At 32.2% G+C, this 12,016-nt stretch overlaps 2 protein-coding genes and 1 long non-coding RNA gene across 3 annotated transcripts in view; 2 read left to right on the top strand and 1 right to left on the bottom strand.

Annotated features, from left to right (window-relative positions):
• Positions 1 to 119: 119 nt before the first annotated feature.
• Positions 120 to 1,244, top strand: LOC108903995. Its single transcript, XM_018706363.1, has 3 exons — positions 120 to 363; positions 553 to 684; positions 1,015 to 1,244. The coding sequence occupies exons 1-3, from the start codon at positions 303 to 305 to the stop codon at positions 1,146 to 1,148; spliced, it is 327 nt and encodes a 108-aa protein (XP_018561879.1). The 5' UTR covers positions 120 to 302; the 3' UTR covers positions 1,149 to 1,244.
• A 103-nt stretch (positions 1,245 to 1,347) lies between these two features.
• Positions 1,348 to 10,106, bottom strand: LOC108903996. The gene is made up of 3 exons (XR_001964222.2): positions 9,923 to 10,106; positions 9,850 to 9,866; positions 1,348 to 1,504 (listed from the first exon to the last, which is right to left on the bottom strand). It is a non-coding gene; the product is annotated as an uncharacterized LOC108903996 (long non-coding RNA).
• Positions 10,107 to 10,365: 259 nt separating this feature from the next.
• Positions 10,366 to 12,016, top strand: part of LOC108903994 — a 6,267-nt gene continuing 4,616 nt past the window's right edge. The window contains exons 1-2 of the mRNA XM_018706362.2: positions 10,366 to 10,538; positions 10,726 to 10,857. Of these exons, the coding sequence (XP_018561878.1) occupies positions 10,478 to 10,538; positions 10,726 to 10,857 (193 nt within the window). The 5' untranslated portion in view covers positions 10,366 to 10,477. The remainder of the gene's footprint in view (positions 10,539 to 10,725; positions 10,858 to 12,016) is intronic.

The raw sequence follows: 12,016 nt of genomic DNA, 5'->3' as shown, positions 1-12,016 counted from the left end.
TAAATTTGATTTCCAATCATTTTTATTTACAGTAGATAACTAAATTATTATCTAAAGGTTTGCATCAATCCTATTTTTATTACAAGTACCTAGTAACAATTGAGTAATTCTATTCGAAATAATATTTTCTTTTTTGTGGAATGGCTCTTTTGATTTTTACTAGAACTTCTATCTATTTGTAAGATCACTCTGAAAACATATTAGCGATCTTATCTATTTTTGCCCCGTATAAAAACCCTTGCAGAGGAAATTCAAATCAGTGGTTTTAGCCGATTGACTATACCAAAGTACAAAATACCAACATGAAGGGTCTAGCAGGGATAATTTTGTTCATTTTCGTTGTTAGTGCCAGTTTTGATCTAGGTGAGTGAATTAAATTTAAAAAAAATTACGTTGAAACATGCCGTACTTGTTTTCTATTGTCTCTAATAAAAAATTCACCAGTTTGAGATCTGCCCATTTGGGTGGTCATCCCCTTTTAAACAACAGAGTTCAGGTTGTTAAAAATTTCATTGATACAATTTTGTTTATTAAATTCTGTTTTTTTTTCAGGATCTGCCACTAAATGTTACTTGTGTTCTTCTACCAAAGGCGACGGAAAGGATTGCGAAATTAACGTTGAAAAGGCGATTTTTGGAGAATGTATCGATCCTACAAGTTACTGTATAACAATTACGGTAAAAGGTAAGCACATAAAAAAAGTTGAGGTACAATTCTACTTATATGTGGTGTGTAGTATTTTATTTATTTCATTGTTGCGAAAAAATTAAGGGAATAAAAATATTTCATACATTTTTTAGTGATTTTTGAAACCAGAGACTTAAAGCCTCAAAACGGTTTTTTTTATCCCGACACTGAGATGCGGCCTTTCAAAAATTACTAAAAAATGTATTATATATTTTTGTTCCTTTAGGCAAAACAAAATGTATAAAATCAACCCCTTAAATAATTCTTATAAAAATATAAATAACAAATCCTGCTTCATCTATCTAAACTGTACATTTTCTTTTCTAGATGTAATAACCAGGACTTGCGCTCTAAAGAATATGTGCGATAGAGTAGAAAGCTACATCAGTTATTGTAAAATCTGTGACACAGATCTCTGTAATACCGACAGCGGCGTTTCTGTACCAGGCTACTCCACTTAGTTCCCTTGGCCTGTTCAGTTTTATGAAACTGTTTGTGTAGAACACCCTTTACGCATTACTAGTTGTTTGTTTGTTAATAAAATAATTTTTATATAATTTTTTGTCATTATTATCGTAATAGTAAATTTATGAAACATGTATTTTATCCGAGGATGTATAAATAAAAAAACATTCTTTGAGTTACTATTTTCCAATCTCTTTTTTTTAAGTGGAAGGTATTGACCGATCAGAATTACATACGATTCCCAATTTTTCCAGGTATCTTTCCATGATGTTCTGTGTCCAGTTGGAGGTTGCTAAGGAATATACACCACTAGGTCTGTAGTTATCCAAACACATAGTATTCCTTTTGGAACCTGGAACAATTTTTCCTAGTTTTAGAACTTCTGGAAATGCACCCGTTTCAAATGATAAATTTACAAGTATAAGGGGAGAAATAATAAAGCGAGTGACTCTCTTAATAAGAAACATAGGAATGCCATCAGCTCCTGACGAATTCTTATTTTTTAACTTATTTGTTAATAAAAGATACAATTCGTCTGTTGCGAAGAGTGTTAAAAATAAGGAGTTTATTTGTGAAGTCGATTTGCCCATGGAAGGTAAATTACTGACTGTTGGTATCTGACTGACTATACTTAAAGGAAATTTAACAAAATAATCGTTAAATAAATCTGCTACAGTATTAGGATTATCATGTAAAGGACCATATTTGCTGATTAAAATATTATTTTTGTTGTTTTTATTACATAAATTGGACATAATACTCCAAGCAGTTCGAGATTTATTGTCGGAATTAATAATCTTGTTTTAAGTACCTAATTTCTTTTAGTATTCATGATCAGCTGATGATATTTCTTTCCCTATTATATGTAACAGAGAATTCAGGAATACTTTCTTTAAGTAAAGAGTTCTTTGAAATACATACTAGAAATTCTTACTTCGCCCATTGTTTGTTAATATCCCTACTCTTATAAATCTTTCGTAGCGGAAAATATACTTCAAAATAATTACGAAATATATCAAAAAAGTAATTAAACGCAACGTTAATATTTTTTGGGTCATACAAGTTACCCGTCTTCTTTACAGAGAGCAGAAACAAAATTTAATATAGAACGTTCACTAAAATTGATAATGAATGAAAAATGATACACTATTACTGCTTACTTCCACTATAACTTATATTAGCTCAAACAAAACAGAACTATGATTAGTAAAAGCAATAAATTCCCGGACGACAATACAAACATTGAGTCCGGGAATGTGCTTTTACTACGAGGTACCACATACTATTTCTTCTGAAATCGCAGACATTATGAATTAATTAACTAGGAAATTTTTATTAATACATACCTAACATTTAGTCATTATAATCTAATTGCTTATGAAATCGTTTCCTTGACAATCATTGTTTATTTATTGTTGTGATAAAAGTCTAATTAGTTTATAAATACTAAAATATATTTAAAAATATTTAAAATGGACAGTAGTAATGACGTTCAGGTGGCTGAAACACCAACAGCTTACACCAGGAAAATTAGCGAAAATAAAAGAGAAACTCGAAAAAAGTCCTATATGCTGGATTATTGTAAAATTGTCTAAAGGAACATAATACGACATCTCTCGTCTTGTGAGTCAAAAACTTTTATTAGCTAACTTTTCTATTTAAACAAATAAATGAGGAAAACAGTTTTTTCACGAATGTATAAATCATTACCATGGAAAATACTTTACAGCAGTATACTTTCTCTAAAGTGACAGATAAATAGGTATTTTTTAAATATGCAACAATTTATTTTTTATTGTCTGATAATTCCTCAAAATATGCCAATAATATTATTACTGGTATGCAGCCGTCTGCCAATATATTCATTATAATAATTGTTTATATCACGAGGCACAACGCTAAGTATATAAGCCAGGTTATCGAAACTAAATAAACATGATCTTGTGGCTTAAAGCGTTACGCGTTGTTTTACTAATCTAATGGTTCAGGGTTCGGTCCCTGATGAGGTATGGTTTTTTTTCAATTAATATAATATTTCGAATGTAATTTTTCATCGTCCACATTTCAAGACAAATATTTCCGCACCAGTTNCTTGTATTATGTTCCTTTAGACAATTTTACAATAATCTAGCGGATAGGACTTTTTTCGAGTAAATATTTAATTTGCTTGGTCTAGCTGCAAAATATGTGACTTTAAATTTATTACCAAACAAATCTAGGGAGAAGTACGAATTCGTTTACAAACGTTTCAAGATTTATTGCCTTGAAAAAAATTCCACCTCCCGATCAGAAAATGATTACATGCTTTTCCGATTTATCTACAGTTGAAGGCATCTACGTTAAGGTCAAATAAGGACATAGATATATCAAAATATTTGAAATTACGTGTTTTCCTGAAACGTCAAGGCCAAAGAAGTCAAAAGATTTGTCAAATAAACAACTTGAAACCTATATTACTTAAGCACCAGATAATATACGGGGTACGACGGAAGACCACAGATTCGTGGACTCAAAATAGGCAGATTTAGGCTAATTCACCTACATCCGAAATTGCTTTGTTTGGACACTAGATGGCCTCAAAGTTCGTGAATATTTTTTGAATTTTGCAAATAACTCGAATACGTAGTATTCGATTTTGATTATTTTTGGGATGTGGACTTTTGCTCTCAATCTACACATTTTGGTGTTATACAGAGAGTTTTTTAAACTTACAACTCCTACAAAATTGATGTATAGTGATAGTATCCGTTCATAACTTTTTCATCTTTCGGGCAATAATGACAACTATTTTTTATTCGATAGGTAATACCATTTGGAAGTTTTTGGGCCTCTTGTAGATTTTTGATTAAATGAGCGGTTTGGGAACAAAAAAATATTTTTTAAATGTATACGTTATCTTGCCACTCATCGTTCTTCGTTCTTTATCGTTCTTTAAAATGTGCCTTGGTTTTTTGAAATCCATTAAGGTATTTAGAAGCTATAACAATTTAAAAATTTCAAGATGGTGTCCTTCATACTGACGTTACTACGCTAATAACAAAAAAAGATCAAACAAAACTTGTCAAGGGTTTACCAGTGAATCTAAAAAGTGTATTTTCAACTTAGATAATATAAGCGAAGTTTCGAAATAACAACAATGTTCTGTAACACTATAGCAATTGTGCCCCCTTTTTAGAGACAAAGATTTACTAATAGTAATAATATTATCGAAGAAGAAATAATTAACAGCAAAAGTACAGGCAATGTATAATAGTTGTACAAACTGCAACATAACTATAAATACAGGGTGGCCAAATGAAAACGAAACAGAGCCATTTTCAGGAACTGCGTCAAGATTGTAGAAAAACGCTCAGACCGGTCGATTTTAGATTAAAGGGGGACATTCTTTGCTGGTATTTTTGACTCCGCCACTTTCACCCCAAGCAAGGGTAAGCATCACCCCAAAATATTTAAATGGCATTGGGGGTTGAATAATATTTCTTTTGAAAGCTCTTACAATTTTCTTTACAACAGACTTTAAATTTGATAATTCCGCCCAATACTTATTAAGAATTTTGATTTTAAAGTTGAAACTTATGTTCAAACAATTAGTAACGGTAAAAATGTCAATAATTCAAGTTAAGTACGCCAATGGTATAAATTTAGTATTTCTTGCGTTACATTGGTTTTTGGCGATTTGTTATCACTTTCGTAAAAAAAACACAGTTTTAAAAAACAGAAATGATTGCTATACACACACAATGAACGTAAAATTAATGAATTCCAAATTATTTTCTAGTATTATTTTGGAAGCGTTGGTTGGTAGTTTATTTAATTGTGTTTTTGAAAATTAAACACTATGGTTTATTCCATTGCGGAAAGGGTAGAGATATCATTTCGCTTTACTTTATGAACAATAAATGTGCGAATAGAACAGCTCAGCTATTTAATGAACATAACATCAAGATCGACATGTCAGGAGGAAGTATGTTCTAGAGATAGTAAAAAAATTTCAAGAGACTGGGTACGTAGCCAATAAAAAACGAGAAATTGAAAAACCTATAGTTAATGGAGCTAGTGAAGTTGCAGTTTTGGGACAAAATCAATCGAATACAAACCATTTTGAAGAAGAATAAATTCTATTCATACAAAATACATTTAGTCCAGGAACTTCATGGGGATGATTATGACCGCCATTTGCAATTTTGCGAAATAATGAGTGCGCGAGCAGGGAACGATCCACAGTTCCTTTTTAACATCTGTTTTTCTGATGAATGTAGTTTTTTCTTGAATGGGGCGTTAAATCTTCACAATTGCCGCTATTGGTCCGATTCAAACCCAAGAGTTTTTCGCGAGGTGCATACACAGCAACCGGAAAACTGAAATGTATTGGCTGGAATTTTCCGTGACCGGCTGGTGGGTCTTTTTTTATTGACCCTATCTTGACTGATATTATTGAAAATGTTCCAGAGTATGATGAAGATCATTTGATTTTTCAACAGGACGGTGCTCCTCCGTATTATGCGTTAATTGTCCGTCAGTATTTGCACCAACGTTTCTACGGAATTGGATTGGGAGAAGAGGCAGCATTGAGTGGCCTCCACGATCACCGGATTTATCGTCCCTTGATTTCTTTTTGTGGGGATACCTAAAAAGTAAAATCTATAAGACACAGCCAGCGTCGCTGGAAGATTTGCGTCAAAGAATCGTCGACGAATGCCGTCGAATCACTCCGGAAATGCTTCGGAATGTGCGCGAACGTTTCGAACAAAATCTTTATTCTTGTATGGAAGCGGGCGGTCATCAGTTTGAACATTTAATCAACTAAGTAGTAAGTAAGCAACTAAACATAATTTAAATTTTAAAATGTAATTTTTTTTCAAAGTATTGGGGGGAATTATAAAATTTAAAGTCTGTAAAGAATTGTAAGAGCTTTCAAAAGAAATATTACTCAACCCCCAATGCCATTTAAATATTTTGGGGTAATGCTTACCCTTGCTTTGGGGTGAAAGTGGCGGAGTCATAAATACCAGCAAAGAATGTCCCCCTTTAATCTAAAATCAACGGGTCTGAGCGTTTTTCTACAATCTTGACGCAGTTCCTGAAAATTGATCTGTTTCATTTTCATTTGGCCACCCTGTATAAACAAATAGTTATACTAAACGTCTGATATCTGGAATACGTCAAAAAATGTTATATTTACTAAATAATGCATTTATGCGAGTTGGTTTGCCTGCGTGTATTTATGAATGTTTACTGTAAAAAATATAGATAAAAAACCGGTACAGGAAAGTCACTTTCCCGTATTGTAATCCATATAAATATTATTATCTAATCTTCTTTGTTTTGCAAATACGTTTGTCATATTGCGTAATTAAAAACAATTCTGGGTACCTCTTGCTGAAATCCTGCTAAAGTAATCCGCATGTAAAAGATTCTAGTTATTCCATAAATACGACACTAAGGCTACCTAATAATAAAACTAATCCTATACCAGATCAAGATAAAATAAACTTCTTTGCAATAATATCAACTGGAAAAACGTTTTAGACTTGGCTCAGAATTTTCTTTATAAAGATTTAGTAGATTAAGATTGAAGTAATCCAAATGCAGTTTAATCAAAACACTTAACAACAACAACAATAGACTGACAGGAGTGACAGGAGTGACAGGACCTACTACGATAAGCAAATAACCGATCAAAGGAATCATACATTGTAGGGGAAAAGCTAACAGGTTTGTTTGAATTTATATTTTGTTTTGTGTCAAAATTTGTAAGCTGTGGTTATTAAATTGTGCTAAATAAAGGAAGTTCGATACAATATTAAATTTTCGTGTTATTTACACCACACTCCACAAATGGCATATCCGTTGTGAAATTCTTTTATCTAATTTTGGAGTAAACAGTTCTAAAAACAACGTATTACCTTTGACTATAGTGTATATAGTTAAGGGTATTACATCAAATAAAGATTGCGTTATCCAAATACTCGATTGATAAATGGTGATTTTAGATATCGATGCTTATTTTTCTTGGTAAAATTAAATATTAAAATGAACTCAAATCTAATAGCTAAATGAAAAGATTATTAATTCAGAAAAGATAAAGTTGTATAATAAAATAATAATATAAAAAAGTTCACTTTCTACGAGGATCGACAATGGATGATTCAAAAAAGTTTCTCAGAAAGAAAGACAGAGTATACCCTATTTTAATGGGTTAGCATAAATAATAAAATTTAATATACAGGGTGTTTTGTAGCGAATGGACTATGCTGTAATGGTGTTCTTGAAGTCAACAACTTTTCTTGTCCTCGCATAGTTTTTGGGAATTATTGTTAGTAGCAACTATTTCAAATTCGTGTTTGAGTCAATGTTCAAAGTGACCATACCACCATTTACTTCTATGCGTTTCCTACATCGTTTTAACACATTTCTCCTGCCATTCAAAAAGTATCTGATCTACGCCCTCTGTATACACAAGATTGTTGATGTAGCCCCAAAAGTAAGTCCATTGGATGTAAATCCGGACTAGGAGGTGGCCATTGATTGTCGCTGTCTCGTCCGTAACATCGGTTGAGAAAAAACAGTAGGTATTCGAGGTATTCTAGACTTCCATTGGATAAATATTTAGTGATACATCTTCCAATGACTGGAATAAACGTACGAAAGTTCAAATAATGTCAAGTCACTCAGCAAGCTCGGTAGGACCAATTAAATGAATGTCAAATATTCCAAACCAAATGTTCATTGTGAATTCGTGTTGAAAATGGCTAATCCAAATTTCATTCGGATTCTCATTCGACCAATTTCTATTTTGTTGAGAATAAATCGAAATCATACCTTTCAATTATTTGCTAAATAAGTTGTGACGAGACATTTTTATTAAATGTGCTTTATTTGCTTTAAAATTATTATTAGGACCGAGATTTTAAAAAAGCTAAATATTAGGAAGAAGGCAACAAGCAAATTTCAAATTATTGTCAATAAAACTCATCTCTAACAGACCTAAGGTAGACAACTTGATTTTTTTTATGGTTATTTGTTTCACTGCAAAATTAAACTGCTTTTTTTCTCTCGCAACCGGATGCTCCTAGCGATATCAACAAAGATTACCTTTTATTCGTAGAAAAATATTCGTTTCAAAACACCATGTATAATATAAATATATACAGGGTGTTAATGAACTTATGTCAAAAATTTAAAGGGGTGAAAAAGAAGCAAAAACTGAGTTAACTGATGTCACAAACTTGTATCGGAAGTTTAAGGTCATAGAGGAAAAAAGCTAATTAAAAATGTGTTTAAAACTGTTTTTGGAACTGCTGAAATGCATGTATTTTATCGCAGCGAGTACTTACAAAAAATTCTGTAACACTTTTTACGAGTTTGTAGGTTTCTTATAAAGCCCGACTCTATTTGAAAGTCACTGTTGTAGTGACTGCTGTGCTGTTTTTCGATAATATATTTAATAGCCGTATTTCCAAGTTTTCTTTTGAAAATGGCGAATTTATTTAGCAATCGCGAATATTCTCATAATTTATGGCGGAGCAAACGAAAATGGCTACAGAGTTTGTCAAGTGTACCGTGCAAGATATCCTGAACGATGTACCCCCACACCGCGAACATTTCTTACTGAGTGTTGAAGAGTTTTGGAGGGCGGTGAAGTACAACACTGCTATTATTTTAATCGAGAAAAACTGCATTCATCAGAAAAACAGTTGTTAAAAAAGAACCGTGGATCGTTCCCTGCTCGCTCACTCATTATTTCGCAAAATTGCAAACGGCGGTCATAATCATCCTCATGAAGTTCCTGGACTAAATGTATTTTGTATGGATGGAATTTATTCTTCTTCAAAATGGTTTGTATGCTAGTTCGATTGATCACAGACACAGATGCCAGCTGCCTCGTACTTAATGTAGGATCAAGATGAACTTGTCCCAAAACTGCACTAGCTCCATTAAATATAGGTTTTTCAATTTCTCGTTTTTCATTGGCTACGTTCCCTGTCTCTTGAAATTTTTTTACTAACTCTAGAACATATTTCCTCCTGACATGTCGATCTTGATGTTGTTCATTAAATAGCTCCGCTGTTCTATTCGCACATTTATTGTTCATAAAGTAAAGCGAAATGATATCTACCCTTTCCGCAATGGATAAATCATAGTGTTTAATTTTCAAAAACACAATTAAATAAACTACCAACCAACGCTTCCAAAATAATACTAGAAAATAATTTGGAATTCATTAATTTTACGTTCATTGTGTGTGTATAGCAATCATTTCTGTTTTTTAAAACTGTGTTTTTTTTACGAAAGTGATAACAAATCGCCAAAAACCAATGTAACGCAAGAAATACTAAATTTATACCATTGGCGTACTTAACTTGAATTATTGACATTTTTACCGTTACTAATTGTTTGAACATAAGTTTCAACTTTAAAATCAAAATTCTTAATAAGTATTGGGCGGAATTATCAAATTTAAAGTCTGTTGTAAAGAAAATTGTAAGAGCTTTCAAAAGAAATATTATTCAACCCCCAATGCCATTTAAATATTTTGGGGTGATGCTTACCCTTGCTTGGGGTGAAAGTGGCGGAGTCAAAAATACCAGCAAAGAATGTCCCCCTTTAATCCAAAATCGACGGGTCGGTGCGTTTTTCTACAATCTTAACGCAGTTCTCTGTTTCGTTTTCATTTGGCCACCCTTTATACCATACCAGTAATTAATAATTATCTAAAATAAAAATTAAAAATGGTATATCTAAATATAATTAATTCAAAAACACATACCTGACATGCTGATATCAATGGATAAAACGATTTTTCAAAGAAATATTATTATTTTAGTATTATTTTTTCTAGTGGCTACCTTGCAAATGGAATTAATAAATGTTAATGGAACTGAATTATATACAAAAAACTAAAAGATGCCTAATTGCGTTCCTCCACAGATTTTGTCCATTTTGATGAGGAATTAAATAGAATTAGAAACATTAACGTAAATTAAATTTGATCTGCAATCATGATTAATTAAAGATAACTAGATAACTAAATAACTAGATAACTAGATAACTAGATAACTAAATTATTATCTAAAGCTTTGCACCAATCCCATATGTAATATTACAAGTACTTAGTAACAATTGAGCAATTCCAATAATATATTTTTTTGCGAAATGGCTCTTTTGATTTTTACTAGAACTTTTATCTAATTGTAAGGTCACTCTGAAAACGTATTAGCGATCTTATCTATTTTTGCCCCGTATAAAAACCCTAGCAGAGGAAATTCAAGTCAGTTTCGTGTGGTTCTAGCGGCTTGACTATACCAAAGTACAAAATATCAATATGAAGGGTCTAGCAGGGCTAATTTTGTTCGTTTTCGTTGTTAGTGCCAGTTTTGATCTAGGTGAGTGAATTTAATTTAAAAAAATAACGTTGAAACATGCCGTAATTGTTTTCTATCGTCTCTAATAAAAAATCCACCAGTTTAAGATCTGCCCGTCTGGGTGGCCATCCCCTTTTAAACAACAGAGTTCAGGCTGTTAAGAATTTCATCGATACCATTTCTTTTATTAAATCTCGTTTGTTTTCAGGATCTGCCACTAAATGTTACATTTGTTCCTCCAACAAAGGCAACGGAAAGGATTGTGAAACAAACGTTGAAAAGGAGTTTTCTGCAGAATGTATCGATCCTACAAGTTACTGTATGACAATCGTTATAAAAGGTAAGCAGATAAAAAAGAGTGAAGCTACAATTCTACTTATGGTGTGGTGTTTATTTAATTCTTAAAATAAACTCTTTAAATAAACAACTCCGTGCACTAAAAGGGTTCATTTTATAAATTTTATTTTGCTTAACTTAGTTTCTATCCCGACATGACCGTTTTTCACTAAGATACATCCCTTCAAAAATCACTAAAAAATGTAATGAATGAAATGCAATATTTTTGTTGCTTTAGGCAAAACTTAATTTATATAATCAACCCACTGACTGATTCTTTTGGCGCAAGATATCTTAGATGCTTTTGCAAATGTTTTCAATTTTCCAATTTCGTAAATATTTTTTTTACATAACGCGAATCCGTGTTTTACTCAACAACTTTTATTAAGACAGTTTTTCGATATCCCTTCCCTTTCAAGAGATATAAGACAATATGTATAAAGACATGAAACACTCCCAAATCAAGTCCGTACTAGTCCAAGCAAATTAAATTTTTACTCGAAAAAAGTCCTATCCGCGAGGTTATTGTAAAATTGTCTAAAGGAACATAATACAAGACATCTCTCATCTCGTGTTTCAAAAAATTTTATTAGCTAACTTTTCTATTTAAACAAATAAGTGAGGAAAACAGTTTTTTCACTTTGCATGGGAAACCATCAATTTTAGCGAAAAGTGACTCACAGACAGCTTATAGGGAGTATAATTATCTACAAAATTGTTAAATTAAAATCGGTTAATAAACAAAGAAGTTATTGCTAAAAAAAATTAATTATAAAAGATGCATTTTTTCTGGGATTCAGGGCTATTCTACAAATTCGTAAATATGCCCATTGTAATTTTTTCGTCGAGCCACCCCAGTGGAAAAAAAATAAGTTTCTACGATGAATAGAAGCCGAGATTTTGCAAAATTTACAGAGCGCATCAATTTGAACTTTGGAATTAACTTTTCTCGCGCGCGCGACCGCTTGGACGAGCTTCCCCCACCACCACGCCGCCGGCCGCCGGACAGTTTACTTAGCGAGTACCTTCTCTTTAAAGGGCTCGTGAGTCGTTAATTTTCCACATTTTTCAATGCAATTCACGGGAAATCGTAGTTTACGTCGTAAACTTTATTTTGCGAAAAATTCAAGTCTTAATATTTATAAACAATTGCGCTACGATTT

The sequence above is a fragment of the Anoplophora glabripennis genome, unplaced genomic scaffold (genome assembly GCF_000390285.2).
Source record: "Anoplophora glabripennis isolate ALB-LARVAE unplaced genomic scaffold, Agla_2.0 scaffold237, whole genome shotgun sequence".
NCBI classification, from domain to species: Eukaryota; Metazoa; Arthropoda; class Insecta; order Coleoptera; family Cerambycidae; genus Anoplophora; species Anoplophora glabripennis.
The sequence above is the reverse complement of the archived record's forward strand: the minus strand, read 5'-3'. Positions and strand labels throughout refer to the sequence as shown.